The sequence below is a fragment of the Penicillium soppii genome (assembly GCF_028829465.1).
Source record: "Penicillium soppii strain IBT 18220 chromosome Unknown utg000003l, whole genome shotgun sequence".
Classification (NCBI taxonomy): Eukaryota; Fungi; Ascomycota; class Eurotiomycetes; order Eurotiales; family Aspergillaceae; genus Penicillium; species Penicillium soppii.
Window position 1 is genome coordinate 2,593,365 of NW_026643233.1, and position 18,182 is coordinate 2,611,546.

General features: G+C 50.0%; 9 protein-coding genes across 9 annotated transcripts; 5 read left to right on the plus strand and 4 right to left on the minus strand.

Moving 5' to 3' along the window:
* Positions 1 to 232: 232 nt before the first annotated feature.
* On the minus strand, positions 233 to 2,577 carry N7529_003099 (Zn(II)2Cys6 transcription factor; the record flags this gene model as incomplete). Its single annotated transcript, XM_057238626.1, has 5 exons — positions 233 to 883; positions 955 to 1,459; positions 1,507 to 1,929; positions 1,980 to 2,489; positions 2,543 to 2,577. The coding sequence occupies 5 exons, from the start codon at positions 2,575 to 2,577 to the stop codon at positions 233 to 235; spliced, it is 2,124 nt and encodes a 707-aa protein (XP_057101237.1).
* A 370-nt stretch (positions 2,578 to 2,947) lies between these two features.
* N7529_003100 (aldo/keto reductase) lies at positions 2,948 to 4,856 on the plus strand (the record flags this gene model as incomplete). The annotated part of the gene is made up of 6 exons (XM_057238627.1): positions 2,948 to 3,796; positions 3,852 to 4,022; positions 4,081 to 4,224; positions 4,273 to 4,359; positions 4,409 to 4,492; positions 4,542 to 4,856. The coding sequence occupies 6 exons, from the start codon at positions 2,948 to 2,950 to the stop codon at positions 4,854 to 4,856; spliced, it is 1,650 nt and encodes a 549-aa protein (XP_057101238.1).
* A 118-nt stretch (positions 4,857 to 4,974) lies between these two features.
* On the minus strand, positions 4,975 to 6,934 carry N7529_003101 (uncharacterized protein; the record flags this gene model as incomplete). Its single annotated transcript, XM_057238628.1, has 7 exons — positions 4,975 to 5,144; positions 5,195 to 5,353; positions 5,403 to 5,833; positions 5,885 to 6,234; positions 6,305 to 6,459; positions 6,514 to 6,727; positions 6,782 to 6,934. Coding segments are annotated over 7 exons (1,632 nt in total), but the record flags the coding sequence as incomplete, so codon positions are not given.
* A 273-nt stretch (positions 6,935 to 7,207) lies between these two features.
* N7529_003102 (TIGR04076 family protein) lies at positions 7,208 to 7,597 on the plus strand (the record flags this gene model as incomplete). Its single annotated transcript, XM_057238629.1, has 2 exons — positions 7,208 to 7,364; positions 7,419 to 7,597. 2 exons carry the CDS (start codon positions 7,208 to 7,210, stop codon positions 7,595 to 7,597), a joined length of 336 nt encoding a protein of 111 aa, XP_057101240.1.
* Positions 7,598 to 7,960: 363 nt separating this feature from the next.
* N7529_003103 (SMP-30/gluconolactonase/LRE family protein) lies at positions 7,961 to 9,062 on the plus strand (the record flags this gene model as incomplete). The annotated part of the gene is made up of 3 exons (XM_057238630.1): positions 7,961 to 8,528; positions 8,607 to 8,739; positions 8,798 to 9,062. 3 exons carry the CDS (start codon positions 7,961 to 7,963, stop codon positions 9,060 to 9,062), a joined length of 966 nt encoding a protein of 321 aa, XP_057101241.1.
* A 598-nt stretch (positions 9,063 to 9,660) lies between these two features.
* On the minus strand, positions 9,661 to 10,734 carry N7529_003104 (alpha/beta hydrolase; the record flags this gene model as incomplete). Its single annotated transcript, XM_057238631.1, has 2 exons — positions 9,661 to 10,267; positions 10,328 to 10,734. The coding sequence occupies 2 exons, from the start codon at positions 10,732 to 10,734 to the stop codon at positions 9,661 to 9,663; spliced, it is 1,014 nt and encodes a 337-aa protein (XP_057101242.1).
* Positions 10,735 to 11,189: 455 nt separating this feature from the next.
* Positions 11,190 to 11,831, plus strand: N7529_003105 (putative L-PSP endoribonuclease family protein Brt1; the record flags this gene model as incomplete). The annotated part of the gene is made up of 3 exons (XM_057238632.1): positions 11,190 to 11,351; positions 11,437 to 11,594; positions 11,765 to 11,831. 3 exons carry the CDS (start codon positions 11,190 to 11,192, stop codon positions 11,829 to 11,831), a joined length of 387 nt encoding a protein of 128 aa, XP_057101243.1.
* Positions 11,832 to 12,926: 1,095 nt separating this feature from the next.
* N7529_003106 (uncharacterized protein) lies at positions 12,927 to 14,965 on the plus strand (the record flags this gene model as incomplete). Its single annotated transcript, XM_057238633.1, has 3 exons — positions 12,927 to 13,118; positions 13,171 to 13,448; positions 13,504 to 14,965. Coding segments are annotated over 3 exons (1,932 nt in total), but the record flags the coding sequence as incomplete, so codon positions are not given.
* Positions 14,966 to 15,532: 567 nt separating this feature from the next.
* On the minus strand, positions 15,533 to 17,959 carry N7529_003107 (putative spindle pole body associated protein SnaD; the record flags this gene model as incomplete). Its single annotated transcript, XM_057238634.1, has 1 exon — positions 15,533 to 17,959. One exon carries the CDS (start codon positions 17,957 to 17,959, stop codon positions 15,533 to 15,535), a length of 2,427 nt encoding a protein of 808 aa, XP_057101245.1.
* Positions 17,960 to 18,182: the final 223 nt, after the last annotated feature.

The following is an 18,182-nucleotide window of genomic DNA, read 5'->3' on the forward strand; positions in this document are numbered from 1 at the left end:
TCATCAGCAATAGCAAGTGTTTGCTGACCACCGGAGGATGTAACTATAACTCTTCCGGGTATGAATACATAAAGTTATGACGAGCAGCCCAGAAGAAATGGTATATTCGAAGATTTTCGTAGAAAAAAGTCCTATCATATATTACGCAGAATAAAGACAACATCTGCAGAGAAAATATCCCAAACTCCACGGGTCTACTTTATTAAATCCCAACAGAGTGGCGCAAATAGTACTATGTGGCTTGTCCACAAAATACCCCGTCCTGAATGCTAAACCCTGCACTTGCAAACATGCCGACCCACATGGCTTCATCGCTGAAAAGGAAATTTGAAGCCTCGTCTATTTGGTTGTTGAAGCCGATCCCCGACATGGGCTGACCATTTGGCGCTATTTGGACAGAAGGCATGGGCAGGTCGTACGGTTGATTCGGCAGGCGACGGAAGAGATGCTGCGGAATAGATGATGGATGGGGAGGAGGTTGTGGATGTTGAAGCGTATGATCTAGGTTTGCGGGGGTGGGTTGTGGCTGGAAAGATCTCGGGGTAGGAAAGGTGTGAGACTCCGTGGGTTGTACAGATGAGGATTGGGATTGGATTGTTGCGGGGGAGTTCGGGAAAGAGGTAGCTGCGGAACCCGGGGCGAGATTGGAGTCAATAAATCCGTGAGCCCTGTCGGTCGCTCGGGGTGCAGTTCGCATTGCAATTGGACGGTGGCGGCGGATCGTGGAGAATTCCACGAGAATGTTTTTGAGAAATTTGGACTGGAGGCTGCAGCTGCCTGAGGATGAGGATTGGGCAGTGAGGACATCTGCTGCGGCACTGATTGTTGCGATGGTGTCGGACTCAATCTCTTGGGTTATGGAATGTGGGGAGGAGAGAAGGAGCTAGTGATATGGGATTTGTGAGAATGATGGTAGCAAAAGCATGCAGAGGGTTCGAGGTTGGAACCATTTACCTTGATAAGAAGGACAGCAGAATAAGCCGTCATGACATGAATGGAATCCTGGCAGAGACTCAAGAAAGATGAGAACTCGGGCATCAAGCGTAGCATGGTCATGGCGCTGTGATAGCTGATCCAAAGCGGGTTAAGATCGCATGTTTCGTCAAACTTGCTTTTCTTCAAAGTCTCCTGGAGCGGAATGGAAAACAGTTGTAAAGATTGATGGGCGCCATAAAATCGGATCAAGAAGTTGTGACAGCTTCCTGGATCTGTCACCTCCAGCCACTTGGCTTGCCACCACTCGATGCGATTTTGTAGAACGGCCAGTGGCCGAGGAGCCGGATACTGACTTCCAGGATTGGGCAGGTCAAAAACCTCCGCTGCCAGCAGTCGGAGAGCGACAAAACTGCAGAGAAGTCGGTCATTGTCGATGGCTTGCGGATGCTTCCACCAATCCTGGATCGACTCAATGAAAGGGCTCCGTTCGATCATCCACGGTTTCCCTGTCTGCAGACTCATGCTAGAAAAGTAAGAAAGTGTGTTTCAGCCAGAGCAGGATATCCTTACCTGCGATCGTACACAAACAGCACCAGCCAGGTGCGCTCGTCATTTCTGATACTTCTTTGCCGGGCTTCGGTGAGATCTTCTGGAGGAGTTGCATTTGATCCTAGTTTATGCCAGCCTAGATCCATGGACATGCGAATGGCAAGGCCAACAGACATCCAGGCTCTTGTATCGTTTGGTTCTTTCCAATATGTGAGGATCATGATAGCCTGGACAGTTTCGGTAGACTTGTCACCGCGTTGGAAAGCTTCTAGGAATAATTTCTCAGCATGTGCATGAAGGCTCGGGTATAATGCAGGTTCAAATGACTTGGATGCCGCTGTGAGAATGGCACTTAGGAGAAACGACGACTTTTGCCGCACATATTCCAATGAATGAAGGTTAGGATCCAGTTGGCTGATATATGGATTTAATTCGGTCATGAAGCTGTTTTTCATCAGAAAATTGATCAATTCATCTGGATGGGTTCAGCCCACCTTCTAAACAAACAAACAACACTTTCATAACCGACAAGACCACACCGAATTGGATCATCGGAGGAGACCGAATCAGCTGGGGGATTGAATGTCGAACCATGATTGGTGCTGAGAATATTTTGAAGCGAAAACTTTCCCTTCATAGCCTGGTGGCTCAAGAGCCCATCGGGCTGCAGTCCCTCCGATCCAGTCCAAAAATCAGAGACGCGCTCATCGCGCGGTGAGCTTGGTTGCGGCAAATCGGCATTTGATCGCTCGGGAACAGCTTCCTGCATATTGGAGTCGAGCGACCGTTTGGAATTGGCCTTGACCAACCTATTTCCGTATGAGTTGATGGGATCTCTGTCGTATGCGCGACCGGTCACATACCGTGTACCGGGCTTTCTACCCCGGCGATGCTCGCGAAACGCGCAGTCCATTGATTTACGCACACAGCGATCACATTTGACAGGGTCTATTGTCATGGTGCATTTCATCTTGACTCGCCGACAAGCCAAACACGCATTGGCGCTATATTTGTTCCGTCAGCCATACCAAGCTTTCAGGGTTCAATGGGGGCTTACCTGGCCTTGGGGACGGACCCATCCTCCTGTGACATAATTCTGTATAATATGTACAATATTTACAATATAGAATAGAAGAAGACCAAGGTGGACCAAGAAGGACACTCCACGGGGCCCCCGAGATCAACTTCCGACAACCCGGGCGCCTGCACGTTCCTCATTGGGTGACTGCTTGTGGGCCGCTTCTCCGACTGCCGTGGCTCTTCACCGGCATTTTAACTTTGGCACGTTCTCAGTTCGCATGTCTTTAGAACACCGGCCACGTTTTCTGTTGGTAGCCGGCTCAAAAGAGACCGGTCGGAGAATTCTTTTTCTGGAATTCTTGCAGGGGTCAACTATAAAAACAAAAGTGCATACTTGAGTTTGAATATATCACGGATTTTTCTATGATCCTGGATGTCGAGTATGCCTCAGATGGCTTCTACAAGGCCCAAGGCGGGCCATGTCAATATGATGGCTGATACCAACATCGCCAACTTGCCCATTGAAGGATTGCGAGCAGTTATGCGTGGGATTCTGGCTAACAGACCAGACTGCATATCGGTGTTCGAGGAGCAGACAAGGCATTATTTGAGCGAAACGGCGTCCCGGTCATCCAAGATCGTCGTCATTGATCAAACACCGGATGGATCTTTCCAAACGACTCCCTCCTTCCAGCAACTCCGGAAACGCATTTGCTGCATGGTAGCGTGTGGTCAGTGTTACCAGGCCCTTCCTCTTCTGCAAGAAATTGTCGACCAAGTCTCAAAAATCAAGGTCGGGTCTGGCCAGTCGGCTATTGTGGACCAGATTGCTGGTGTGGATGGGGATATAATCCAGGCCATTACCGCCGTCCAGAAGACCCTCTTTGTGGAGTCAGGGTCTCGAGGACTCTCTGAGGCTGAAAAAGTGCCTTTGGAGGCTTTGCTAGAATCTCTTACGGCTTGCAAGGCTGCTTGGAAAAAGAACTCGCTACCTTTTGTCCTGGAAAGAGGCCTTGAGGCTACTATAGCTCTGGTTAACCCTTCTTTGGCATCTGCCCCTGTGGCCAATAATGAGTCTTTCTCGGAAAATGCCCCTGGCGCTATTTCAGAGACCTTTGAGATGGCCGGTGTTCACCTCCCTCGTATTTTCTCCGGCTTGTGGCAGTTGTCCAGCCCGGCTTGGGGGAGTGCGCCTCGATCCAAAATCATGCAGCAATTCTCAAAGCACGTCGAGAGTGGCCTAACAGCTTTCGATATGGCTGATCATTATGGTGACGCGGAGATTCTCTTTGTGAGTACTTCCAGAGTCGAGATTTTCATGTCATATCTTAACCCACTTATCCTAGGGTCAATACCGATCTGCAAGCAACTACTCCAACTCCCTCTTTGCTGCAACAAAATACTGTGTCTTCCACCCTATGACAGTGACAGCTGATGTCATCCGCAGGAAGATTGATGAGCATTGTCAAAGACTGCGTGCCGATCAAATTGATCTGCTACAGTTCCACTGGCAATTTGTGAGTAGCAGCCTGACATGGCACATGTCCTTGGTTCATTCTAATACTATCCTTCTAGTACAATGACCCCCAATATCTTGATGCCCTGAAATACCTCCAGCAAGACAGCCGAATCAAGCGTCTGGGTCTGTGCAACTTCGACACAGAGCACATGCAGAAAGCACTTGAAAAGGGAGTCAAATTCTACACTAACCAAATCCAGGTGCATAACCATCTTCACTCTCTGAAAGACATAAGCTAACGACGATAGTTCTCTCTGATCGACTCCCGACCCACAGTGAAGATGGTAGATTTCTGCAACAAGCATAACATCAAGCTCCTTACCTACGGTACCCTCGTGAGTAGGCGAACCAGTTTCGCAGATTGCACACGCTAACCAAACACAGCTCGGTGGCCTTCTAGCAGAGAAGTGGATCGGCCAAGCAGCGCCAGATCTATACGCAGAGACAATGACACCGAGCCTCCGCAAGGTGAGTGCAGATGAATACGATATGAACAAGTTAACTAACGTCGTGCTAGTATTTCGCCATGATCCAAAATTGGGGCGGCTGGGACCTATTCCAAGAGCTCCTTCGCACTCTCCAAACTATCGGGCGGAAGCACGGCGTGTCCGTCTCGAACGTCGCGACACGATGGGTGCTGGACTTCGAGTGTGTTGGGGCAGTGATTGTCGGCGCGCGGATGGGCGTCAGCGAGCAATCGACAGAGAACCTCGCTAGTCTTGGGTGGTCGCTGGACCATGAGGACCAGGGACTTATTCAGGCAATCTTGGACCGTAGCTCAAGGGCAGAGATGTTTGAGACTCTTGGTGATTGTGGAGGGGAATATCGATGATTGACGATTATAATGCTATGAGGGTTTATATAGTCTATGAGAAAAATATATAAAGTACTCTCACTTGATCTTTGCAATATGCAACATACAATATGCAAAGGCCTATTGTCTTTATATCTCAGATCCAGTGGAGTGCACGTCTCCACCATGGCCAGTTGAGTTGAGCTTTGGTGAGATACAAGCCTTCTGCTTGCTCCCTTTCGATCTCCTCAAATTCACCGCGGATATCAATTGCGTCCAGGGGAACGACCTCAGACTTGAGGAAGAATTTGAAAAAGATGTAAAGTGCTGTGTTGCTGTCAGTATAGGTCTTGTGGTTCGAAATCACGGATACATACCAGCGAAAATACCGATGTTCAAGTACGAAGTCAAGAATGTAGATACGGACCATCTTCCCGTGGTGAAAACATCAAATCCAGAAGTCAATACAATCATAGTAACCATGAACAACGTCGCCCAAGCAGTGTAAGGCTGGAAAGGCGTGCGATAAGGAAGTTCTGAAAAGTCAGCATTGAACTCCCCAATAGGAATGGGTGCCATTCTTACCATCTCTCGAATATCCTTGCTTTTTCAAACAAGCATAGAATCGCAAGTAAGTACCCTCGATGACGATCCACCCAATCAGGCCCGCAACAGTGGTGATGTTGACAAACCAGCCGAAGACCGTGGACGCATCGCTTCCCAAAGTCATATACATCAACGGCAAGAGAAGTACCGTCAGGCCGACGGCGTAGTGCGGTGTTCCGAAGCGGTTGCATCGCTGGAAGAACTTGGGTGCGTGGCCGTCTTGGCTGAGGCCGTACAGGGTGCGCGATGCAATGAAAATACAGCTCGAGCTGCTGCTAATAGCAGAAGTGCAGACTACTGCGTTGATGATGTGCGGGACGACAGAGACGCCAGATCGCACGAACGCAATGACGAAGGGCGATTGTTTCGCTGTGCCTGTTGAGACGGTAAGGTCTGGATCATTATAGGGCCTGAAGTGGTCAGATATCTCGTTTTGGGGCTTGTTTGGTACGGGGTCTTACACGATGAGTCCAACAATGAAGATACTGAGAACGTAGAAGACGAAGACCCGGATGAATGTTTTCCGCGTAGCATCTGGGATGATTTTGCGCGGGTTCTGGGTCTCGGCGCCTGCAATGGCGACAACTTGGATGTTACCAAAACTGAAAGCTGACGTCAGGAGGACTTTCCAGAACGCAAGGAACCTTCCTGCACTACCAGTCTCGATAAACTCGTTGAACGCGCCCGGGGTTTTCCAGTAGTGGAAGCCCAGACGCTCCTGGCCCGGGGTGCCACCGAGGTCGATGACTATGCCGCCAATGATGAGACCGATGATCAGCATGATCTTGAGCGATGCGAACACAACCTCGGACTAAAGGACTGTTAGATCCCGGTACAAGTGGATTTTCCAATTCGTTCATTGAATTACAACGTTGACTCACCTCTCCATAGAGACGAACGCCGCAGAAGTTGAGAACAGCGATGACAAGGCCAAACACAGTGATCCAAACTGCAGGACTGACGGATGAATTCCAGAACTGAACAATTGTAGCAGCAGCAGTGATCTCCGCTGGTGCCGAGATAGCCATAGTATACCCTTGACAGAAGTTAGTATTTGGTCATTGCGCATATATTGACTCTCAGCACATACAAAAGTTCCAACCAGTAGCAGCACCAAGAGCAGGCTCTACGAATCTCGTAGCATGACGAACGAAGCCTCCACTGCAAGGCATAAAGGCAGAAATCTCACCAGTGGTATACGAAACACCAGCAGTGACGAAACCCATAAAGATATAAGCCAAGAAAGCACCTGCTGGGCCAGCAAGAGCAATGACCTGACCAGAGCTCAAAAAGAGACCCGTTCCCTATGAATTTGTATCAGTGCGCCTATCGAAACAAGGATAAAAGAGAGAACCTACAATCATGCCTGCGATGGCAATCATGTTGATGTGCCTCGATTTCAGATCCCGTTTGATCTCCTCTCCCTCTCCACAGTCAGGACTGTGAGGTCTCTCGACATCACTGCCCGAGGCATGTTTTTCATCCCTGGCGAACGCCATTACGACAGCGCGCTCAACAAGATATTAAGAATTAGGCGTGAAGAAAGGATGTAAAAGTGGGGTTTCTTCAGTTTAATTCAGCGTCAGCCATATCGCGCTTATCTCGTCAGCGTGGAGAGGAACCTGTGATGAGAATTAGGGGTGAATCCGATCGCGGAAGGTTGGAACACCGACGCGCAGTTGAAACACCGGGCCGCTATCTTCTAGCCGATGCAACTCAAGTCCATAAAAGGAGGTTCAACCGCTTCAAATTCAAGCCCATTATCAAATCCGATGTCGGACAATATGGATGAATCTTTCCAACTCTATGACCTTCGCGTCGAGGTGGTGTGTCCACCGGGGAAGCGAATTATGTGCGGAGCCAAGGAAGGCGATTATTTTACTCTTAAGGGCGAAATGATGTACTTGCCTCCCGGCCAGGGTATTAGTATCTACAGTCTAGGTGAGTTTTGACCTCTTCGGGGAGACTTTGAGTTATCTGTTAACTATCCTGTAGCTTCGGTTCTGCCCTTGTTGGCCTCTAAACAACGAATGACTCACGAGAATGACTGGATGACCACCGATGCCAGCATTGCTTGTCCTGATCCTCATTGTCCCTCGCAATTGAAAATTATTCGGACGGGTATCACTACTTTTAATCATTCGGAGACAACGGTGGTTCCCAAGACTGCTTGAATTGAGTCTTTGTGGTTCACCTCGACCAGACAACAGTCCATACAATGAACTTCACTCCATTTACTCCAAACAAGATCAACACTATTTTTCAAATTTATATCTCAATATTATTCACACTAGTGTTTCGACAAGGATCATGAACACTAGTGGCCCCGCCAATGGATGTAACCCCGCAATGTCTCATAAACAATCGAGTCAGCTAATCGTTCTCTTTCTCTTCTTCGTACTTTTGTCAAGTTAATCCCTGCACGTGCCCACGAAGAGTATAACTGCCTGAAAATTGCATATAACATTGTAGGTCAACCAAAAAAAAAGCAACCTGCACGTGGATTTTAACTAGAATCCCAACAATTCAGTTTCACAATGAGCATTCATAATGCCGAACCCCGGGGCAATCTACTTTATCGCACCCCAAAAGGTCGCATGACATTAGGTGAAGGCCCCATCTACCGAGCCAACGACTCAACGCTCCACTGGTTTGACTGCCTCTCCTCGCCATGCGAACTGTACATCCTCCCCGTAGACCCAGCCACTGGGCAAGCCGCCAGCGAAGCCCGGGTCGTGCCATTAGCCGATAGTATTACTGTCGCGGCTTTTCGCAAAGGCCGACCCGGCTATATTGCTGCGTACTACCAAGGTGTCTGTTTTCTACAAGAAACCGGGGACTTTGAGGTTGCATGTGAGATCATTCCCACTGCGGAGCGCGGTATACGCCGATTCAACGATGGCGCGGTCGATGCCGCCGGTAGGTTTTGGCTTGCAGAGATTGACGTCAAGGCCGTGCAGTATCCTCCTGGGAAGTTACCCGCGGAATACGGCACTCCTATCGGGAGGCTGTGGAGGTATGATCCGGATGGGAGTTTGCATTTGATGGTTTCCGAGGGAATTCTTTGTGGGAATGGGGTTTCTTGGAGTCCGGATAATGGCACAGGTAAGTCGAAGGGAGAAGCGGTGTCGGGAAAAGAAGAGAGTGTGCTGTGAGTGGTGGTGCTGATATTTTGGGTTCCAGTGTACTTGAATGACTCGGTAGGAATGATGATTTACGCGTTCGACTTCGATCTTGAGACTGGAAATATCTCCAATCGACGGGTCTTGGTTGATTTCCGTGCTAGTGGCGGAGAACCGGACGGAATGATCATTGAGTATGCGGTTTTGCGTCTAAATCTTGCCTGGAATATCGACTAACCCACCTCTTCCTAGCACTGACGGAAATCTCTGGCTTTCGCTCTACGGAACCAGCAGTATTGTGGTACTCAGCCCTGCTGGAGAACGCCTCAAGGAGATCAAGTTCCCGGCGAAGTACCCAACTTGCCCTACATGGGGAGGCCAGAACCATGATATCATCTATCTTTCGACGGGGAGGGACAGGACAGAAACCCCAGACCCAGACGATGAAGGTGGCCATATGTACATGCATAGCCCGATTGGGGCCAGGGGCCAAGCTAAATTTGAATTCGGAGGCTGATATGGAGGCTGTTCTAAGTGCGCCATGCGAAACAATCCTGGAATTCATCGTGCAAATGTATTAGATTATGTATAGTTCTCACTGCTACGCAGTTCAGGAAAGCCATTGATACTCCTTTTGTTCTTCTAGCAACTCAGTCACGATTTCATCTCAGTTGGGCGCGCATCTTATATTGGAAGATGTGGCTATCGGCGTTTGTTACTTCTGTCAAAGTCAGTCTTGTATCAACACAGTGGATTGTGGCTGCCATGCAGTTGAACCCACTGGTAGCATAGCGACAAAAGTGAAGTAAAATAACAAATCAGGTCCGAAAGACACGGGCCAGGTTCGGCCCCCGGTTTAGCCCTGGCCCCCTAGTGTAATTTTATGCTCATACAATCCTCGAATTAAGAGAAGCATTGGCCTCGGTCGCATCCCATACATATGTACATCTCCAATCCTATGTGTTTTTTGATCCTCCAGAATCCTGTCAACGCCAAGTTATGACCCTTGCGATTGATATTTACGCCAACCAAACCACTTAGAATCAGTAATAGTGGAGTAATATTACTTTAATTTCCAAGTATATGCAGCACAGTGTCTATATTAGAGTACCCCATCAAGACCAGAAGGCCTTCTGCAGCGCATCACACATGAGAGTAATACACCTCTTGCCTTCCGACAAAGCCCCGTCCATAGCAAGGAACGGATGTGGCATACCCTTCATCACCTGCAAATCGACAGGCACGCCAGCCTTCTGCAACTTCTCCGCATACTGCTCGCCCTCAGTCCGTAACACATCCAACTCACCAACCATAACCAACGCCGGCGGCAATTGTGAATAATCACCATGCCAAAATAGCGGACTGGACTCTGGATCGGTGCGGTCGGCATCGTTGGGTACATAGTGGTCGCGGTACCAGTACATCTTGAGAGCGGGGAGCGCGGGGGTGCGCTCGTACCGCCGATATGACTCGTTGTTCTCGACCGTGGCCGTGTTATCAGTCACGGGGACAGAGAGCAGCTGGGCGCGGAAGCGAACAGGCGGTGACAGGGTTAGCGCCTTGTGAGTCATAATTGCTGCAAGGTTGCCGCCGGCGGAGGAGCCACCAGTTGCCAGTTTGGATACGTCAACTGATAGCGCGGCGGGGCCGTCAGCGATTAGCCACAGGAGTGCTTCCCAGCAATCGTGCACGGCGGCGGGCCAGCGGTTCTCCGGTGCAAGACTGATAGAACTCGGGGATTAGGCTCATGGCTTATGGCGTGATCCGGGAAGTTTCGCTTACCGGTAGTCTACAGTAATTACAACGCAATTGCCGCGGACGCAGAGGTTGGAGCACACCACGTTCTCGGTGTCGATGTTTCCGAGCACCCAGCCACCACCGTGGAAATACAGCATCACGGGCCATCCAGCGGGAGGCGCATGGCCTTTGGGAGTAAAGGCACGGATGAGGATCGGGGGGCCTTCGGTAGCGCGTCGCTGGACGGTGATGTCTTGGGTCTTTCCGACGTTGAGCATGGGACCTGCGCCAGGAATCAAGACACCACTCGTTCGTGACGCATCCACGGGCTGGAGGTGGACTTGTTGGTTATTAATGACATGCTCATTGTAGAACGCGACATACTCCGGGTCCAACAAATCCTTGACGGACTCGTGGAGGGGATAGGGAGGTTGTGTAACGCCGGCAGTCATTGTGAACACAGTATATGAGATCTTTAGAAACAGAGAAGAAAACAAGGAACTAAGAACAGCAGAGATGCTCAAATAAAAGTCGACCCCCACGCCATAGAGTGGGATTGAGTCGGTCAACAATGCGGGGGAGATTCCGATAAGCTGATAAGAGCCCTAATATGGCAATGATCGACTGTTGCAGTGACCCTCTTTCTCCATTTCGAGTCTCCGTTTCCTCCACTTTTGTCCGCTTTTGCCCACTTTAGGTACAGTGAGTATCCATTGAGTCCCCTTGTCAGCCCCGCATCTTGCTCGGCTGTTTACAATCGGCCGCTACCGTACCACTCGTTTACGTATCAGCCGACGTGGGATACAGATGCCGGGTTGATAAAGAGCGCATCCCCCCGAGTCAGGGGGACAATTCCTGCTTCTATCTCAACCCAGTTAATTCTCCAATACATCCATATTCGCCTATCATGTCCACCAAGACCCCTATTCTCACCGATAAGGCCCCCAAGCCTCTCCCTGGCATCTACTCCCAGGCCATTGTCGCCAATGGCGTCGTCTACTGCTCCGGTGCTGTCCCTATGGACGCCGCCACTGGCAAGCTAATTGATGGCGATGTTAAGGCCCATACTGTAAGAACCCAATCGAGTCAATTGATTCAATTGAATTGTTGTGCCTCATTCCCCGATTCAATGCTAATATCCTCACTCCAAATAGCACCAATGCATCAAGAATCTGACTCACATCCTCGAGGAGGCCGGCACCGACATTACAAAGGTGGTGAAGGTCAACGTCTTCCTGTCTAACATGGATGATTTCGCCGATATGAACTCCGTGTACATGCAATACTGGGGCGATGTCAAGCCCTGCCGGACGTGAGTTACCCCGCTCCTTTTTCCCTTATCGTTGGAGTCGTTTTTGGAGTCACTTTATTCCTGCGGCGGTGTGAACTTGCTATCGTGGCACTTCCCCTTGAAGCTTGCGCACGCATATGCATATGTATGCATCTGTGATATAACATGATTTGCTAACGTGGCATATGCAGCTGCGTTGCGGTCAAGACCCTCCCTCTTAACACCGATGTTGAGATTGAGTGCATCGCTGTGCTGTAAATTGACATGTTTTCGCAATTACCTATAGAAAAAATTATGAATGACTATATGACCTCTATTGTTTCACTTATATGCTTTGTTTTGATTTTCCTTCTATATTGAATGTAATGACAGTCCTAGTCCTGACGCGACTTTGTTTGCAGCGAATCTAGTTCCTCGTGTTGATGCACAGCGCGTGAAGCTCTCTAGTCCGCAAAAAAAAACATTCCTCAACACAAAGCGATCGAAGACACTTCATTCAGATGCCTGTCAAATGCGTCAGAATGTTGTGAATCTAGGTCGGCTCATTTCTCGTCCTTACTGACAAGGCCATCCCCCTTCGGATCACGTGGGGCGTTTATGGATGAACCTTTTTGGAATACACGCTCAAACAGTAAGCTAATCCCGTTTGTTGAGTTTCAATACAGACAGAACTCTCAAATTCATATCTTTGAAGACTTTCCAACCGCAAGTAAGTGAAGTTGTGGTTGTTGACCGCGACGTCATCGAGGGATCTAGGGCTGTGACTACCCACAAACCAACTCCTAACCCTTTAACATCCATCAAGGTCAAACCCTTCAATGCACGGAGAAATCATTACCGAACTACTAAATTCCTGGAAAATAAAATGAGCTTCATAACTTCCATTCTCAGGGACTGAAACGAATTGACGTGCGAACAGAGTGATCCACAGGGATAAGGCACATAAACCCTCCTTAGTCCTTAGCATTCCAATTGATCAAGCTAAGATGGACTACCTCGACAGAGGGGATCATCCTCGAGGCCTAGGATTCTTCTCATGCCCGCCCCTCGGGTGCTACATTCCACCCCTCCACACTTTATTCGCGTCGACGCGCTCCAGGGCGATGAACCCTCTATTAAATTCCCTTTTTAGTTCTGTCACGCTCCTCTCATCATTAACCATATGAACGCTCTTCACACTCTCGCTCATGATCTTTTAGTGTGACTGTAACTGGGTTGGACTTGGACCCGGCGCATCTAATACGCCTGTCCTTTGCTTGCGAGCTTGCATTCTCCCTTTCCCAGCTGCCGAGTTCATCAGACGGTTTCAACAAGGCGCCATTCTGCCTTGTCCGTCACTCAAGTCTTTGAGCTGTCGCAATCATGGCATCTGAGTTTTCAGCTACGCCACGGAAAGAAGGCAACTGGACAAAATTGGTTATCTTCATTGCGCTCTACGTACTACTTGTCCAGTCTATCTTGGAATGGGTGCTTGTGCTTTACCTTTACGGCAATGGCCAGGTTGACGCAAAGATGACTCCGAGTGTTGTGCTCGCATTGGTGGCTGTATGTTCTGATCAATACTGTGCATGTCGTACTTTCGCTGACATTTTTCTAGTCGTTCCTTTCCATACCGCTGGTCAGTCTACAGAGCCTGGTCGCCTGGCAGTACAACAATATTGGTGGATTTGGGACCCAAAAGACTGTCTTGCACAATGTGTGCACCTATGTTTTCCGATTGGATCTGATGCTTTGGCTTGCGACCAGTGTCGCTGGTCTAGTGGTCGCTGCGCAGCAGGTATACTGCCTTCCGACAGGAACAGATGCGACCTACTGGAGAGTTGGCGTGAGCTGTGCTTTCCACCGAGCATCTGTCATCGTATCAGTGACTTCAATGTATGTTGCACGCCAAATCCAAAATATCCCTTTCCAACTGACCATTCGCCTGCAGGGTTACTGTGTGTACCATGTACTGTGCAAGGGAGCTGTGCGATCGGCCATATGATGTTTCGCTTCTAGGCATCTACAGGCGCCGGGAAGTCAATCGTGACGGTAGCATCATCTCTGGAAATAGCTGGGATAGCGAAGAAACGCTCAAGAACGAAATTCTCCATTTATGTCGCCAACATGATGGGAGTGGGACCGGGGACTTTTGGTCTCTTGACCCTATTGCCAACAGGGTCAATTGCCACCCCAGCATCCGACACCCTGCCCCTGTTCGTCTGCGACCCCAGCTCCGTGTCAATACCGATCCCGGCTCGACCTATGGTGAGATTGTATCCGGGACGACCATTTCACCGGAGGACACCATCTATCGTATCTCACCTGGATCACAAAGCCTGGCTAGCGAGTTTTATCCTATCTCGCGTACTTCCACCGTATTGACCACGCAAACTGCCAACGAATTACGGGCTCTTCTATCCGATGCACCTGTTCCCAAAGTCCCTGCCATTCCTAAGCAATATGCGGGTCACAAGAGGGGGAAGTCGTCACTTTCTTCTTTGCGACGATTTCTTCCCAAGTCATTCCCACTGTCGCTGCCACTGTCATCGGATCCTCAAATTCGAGCTCTCGCAGACCCGAACACAGCTTCAGATGTCGAAAAGCAAGTGGTAACGCCCAACAGTATGCCAAGGGGCGTTTCTCAATCCCCAACATACGAGGTTGTTACAACCGGCACTCCAAACGCTTCTTCGATAACCCTACTCCAAACTACCGACTCTTCGAACCAACCCAAGCCAGAAGGCGGCCACGTCCGAACAATGACAATGAACTCCGCCGACGCTCCAGAAGTAGTCCCAACAGAACCCGAATCCCCACCGAAAGTGCGCCGCTCCCAAACAGCCTGTCCAATGCCCTCAGCTCGTTCAATCCACCACCCCCATCATCCCAACTTCACCCCAGGCCCACCCCCACCGCGCGCATACTCGCAGTCCTCCAGAAAATCCACTGGCCTTCAAATGCACCCAGTGCCCCAGCCCCAGAACACAACCCACTACCCCCCAGCCCGCAGCACAACCTACCACTTCGACCCCTCTCACGCCCCCCGCCACACCCAAAGCCAGTACCATCTCCACCAGCAAAGCCAGAGCCAGTACTTCCCCCAACCAAACCGCCGCTCAAGCCAACGCCGCTTCGATCCAAGGCGCTCAATGCAGCAGCCTCCCCGCCGCGACGACGTTGAATTCATCTACCCGAGTACCCGCCGTGCGCGCAGCAGCACCCACGGCGGACCCAGTGGCCCGCTCAGCTGTATTCTTGAGACGGCGTCGGTCCACCGTGCATCAGTCGACGAGCATTGCCCTGTTTCGGCGGTTTTCTCCGAGTTGCCGTCCAATCCGTCGAATCTGATTGATCAGGCGACTTACCGTGGTGCCAACCGCACAAGTCTGGGCATTTATTCACCTACATGAGTGTCGGGGATGTGGAGTGAGAAGAGGAGAGGACGTGTTAGTAATTGTGCTTGTCTGCTGGTCGGATGAGCTGTTGGATCTACTGTTTTGTTACTTTAATATTACATGACGTGTATCAGGAGTGGATAGTATGCCCTGGTATACAGTATGCTGGGGTGGGTTTAGGGTTGGGGTCTTTGTTGTGGTTTATTTTTATTTTTTGCTTTTGAAATCGCGTTACAGCTAGCTCTTAGTTGCTTAGTTACTTGATACCAAATTAACTCCATACTAGAATTGAGATTCTCGACCGGTAGTCACTTCAAGCTCGGATTACGGATGGTATTAGAGTTATCATTAGACACTTAGGACAAAAGATCAGTACAAGAATCCATTAGCAACTCGAAGACGAAACGAAACATTTGCCAAGTGGCAATTAACAAATTCGCAATTCGCAATTCGCAATTTATGCATGTCCATGTCAAAGGCAACGCCCAACACCGCTAAGACCAAAGATAAAAGACTCCAAAGCGAAATATCGTACACACTGAGAGCAGGACACTCGAAAGGTTATAGAAAGAAAGGGGAAATTTAATCCCTTGACTCGCCACTCCTAGACTTCTGCTTCGAGACATACTTATAGCGATAAGCCTGTCCACTCTTCTCATCCTTCCGACGATTCTCCTTCCCGCTACCCTCAGCAAGCGGACCAGGTCCACGGCCCACCTCCTTTTCGCCCCAGCTCATCATAAGGACCTTCGCCATGCGATCGCGCTCTTTGAGGAGGAGATCAATACGGCGCTCCCACTCGCGCTCGCGCTTGTCGACGGACAGCGCGATGCGGTGGTCGACCGCAGCGGCGGTTTCGTCCTTGGCGGCGATGACGGCTTCCAAGCGGCGAAGCTCGATCTTGAAGGATTTTTTGAGATGGGTTTCGGAGGTGGCTGAGGTTGAGCGCAGGGTTGCGAGGTCGTTGCGGAGGGTTGTTTCGCGTTGCTCGGCTGTTGTGAGGAGTTGGCGGATTTTGCGCATTGACTCTGCGTGCGAGGCGCGGAGGGTGGAGATTGATGTTGAGTGGGCGGTTTGCAGGCTGCGCAGTTGGGTCTGGTAGTTTGCTTCTAGGGATTTGGCCTGCTCTTCTTTGGACTGGGTCATGTCGTCTTGCGACTTGTTCAGAGCGGCTGTCAACTCGGTTACCCGGTTGGAGAGGCGCGAATTCTCGCTTTCGACGGTCGTGATCAGGGCCTGGGTTTCGGATTCTTGCTTGCGGAGACGGCTCACTTCAGCATCCGAGGCTTTCTGTGCGGCGGTTGCGTCTTGAACTTCTTGTTGCAATTTGGCTATCTCGATCTGGTGCGTTGTGCCAATATCAGGTCGTGGCGATTGCGGAGCGTGTTGGACGTCAGTGAATCTGTCTTTCGACAACGGTGACTGCGGTGCAGAGTCTGGATCGCCAGGGCCCAGGTCTTTGATCAAATCGAGAATTTCGCTGTAGGTGCTGTAGCCGCTAATAGGCAGATCCGCAGCTGCAGCCTTCAAGGCACTTTCTTGTGCTTCCATGTGAGACTGAACACGGGTAAGATTGGCTTCAAGTGTAGTATTCTTCTCTTCCAGAGGTCGGTTTCTTGTCTCCAGATCAATGAATCGTTCCTCGAGCACTTGATAGTTGTTCTGAGCACGTTCTAGCTCTGTCTCCAGCTTTTCATTTTCAAGGCCATAGTCGTCGATTTGGCCTTGGAGTCGATCAATCTCCGAGTTCTTTTGCAGTAATTGTGTCTCCTTGGACTGAGTCACTTCCTTGAGTTTTATGAATGTCTCGTCCAGTGTTTTATCTCGCTTTTCCACTTGCTCTTGGGAAATGGTAAGTTGTTGGCGCAAATGAGCGATTGTATCCAAGCGTTCCTTGTCCACATCACCCTGCGAGTTACGGGCTTGAAGTTGCTGCTGCATCTCGCGAATCTGTTCAAGGAGGGAATTTATATCCTTTTCGCTGGTAGATCGGTTCAAGCGCATTTCGAGATCTTCATTTTGTTTTTGGAGTGATTGGATCTGCTCACGAAGCTCGGCCTCTTCACTGCCGACTTGTTTCAGGAGCTCGTTCTTGCGCTGCAATTCCATCTGAAGGTGGCGGATCTGTTCCCCAGCAGAGACCGCTTCGAGAACTCGAGTTCGATTCTTTTGTAATTGATCCTCTCGATCGTTCAAGGTTTGTTTGAGTTCTTTAATTTGTTCCTGTAGATCATCGCGCTGCTCGTCAGGTTGGTGGCTAGAGGCGTCGGACAACTTGCGGACTGATGGGGATGCTGGATCCTGGGTCTCATCGTCGTCATCATCGGGGTACTCTTCGATATCCTCTAGGTGGTTGGAGCCCTTGGGAGGGGCACTGGGCCTCTGTAGTAGATGCGACGGAGTCGACATGTCTACCGGCGGGCCAAATTCGCTGTATGCTGCTGAATCTGCTTCCTCCTCAATCGCAGGTTGGTTCGACTTTCTGAACGGTCGACGAACTGTTCCGAAACCCACTTCGGCTTCATCCTCGTGTTGCTCTCCGTCCTCGAGATCACCCATCAAGTACTTTTCCATGTTGGCGGTGAAATCTTCCGGTCCTCCAACATCGGACAGCTGATCATTATCCTTATCATAATGTGGTAATGTGTCCTCATTCCCCTCTATAGCAAAATGTCCACTGGGGAAATCACCGAAATCCAATGTGTAATCGGCGAGGCGCGCATCAAGGTCTGAACCGGTTGGGCTTCTTGGACTTCCAGGGGCCGAGGGGTGTGACACATGCTGGTGTTCGTTCTCCAAATGGTCTTCGGCGTCACTGCCGTGGTCGTTGTTCGCATTTCTTTTATCCTCGACGCGCTCAGTCGCTGGTGTTTCGGCGGTTATGGGGGAGCCCAATGGGCTGGATTGTTGCGGTGGAGATGATGGCATAAAGAGAGGTGTCACTAAAGTTGACTGTCCAATGGTGTCATGGGAGGTGTGAAATGGCGAGGTATAACCGGCGTTCGCCATGGTTGCGCACGCGTAGTTCAATGCGCAAAGATGAGCGCTGGCTCAACAAGGTTAGGACAGCCAACACAATAGATATGTACCCAAAGGCAACACTGGATAGGAAAAATGTAAGTTGGGTAAAATAAAGTAATAAGAATAACAAATGCGAAGGGCAAAAAAGACAAGATTCAAAAGCTTCTCGCGATTGACGTGTGTCTCGACACCTGAGGCATAATTGTTTATC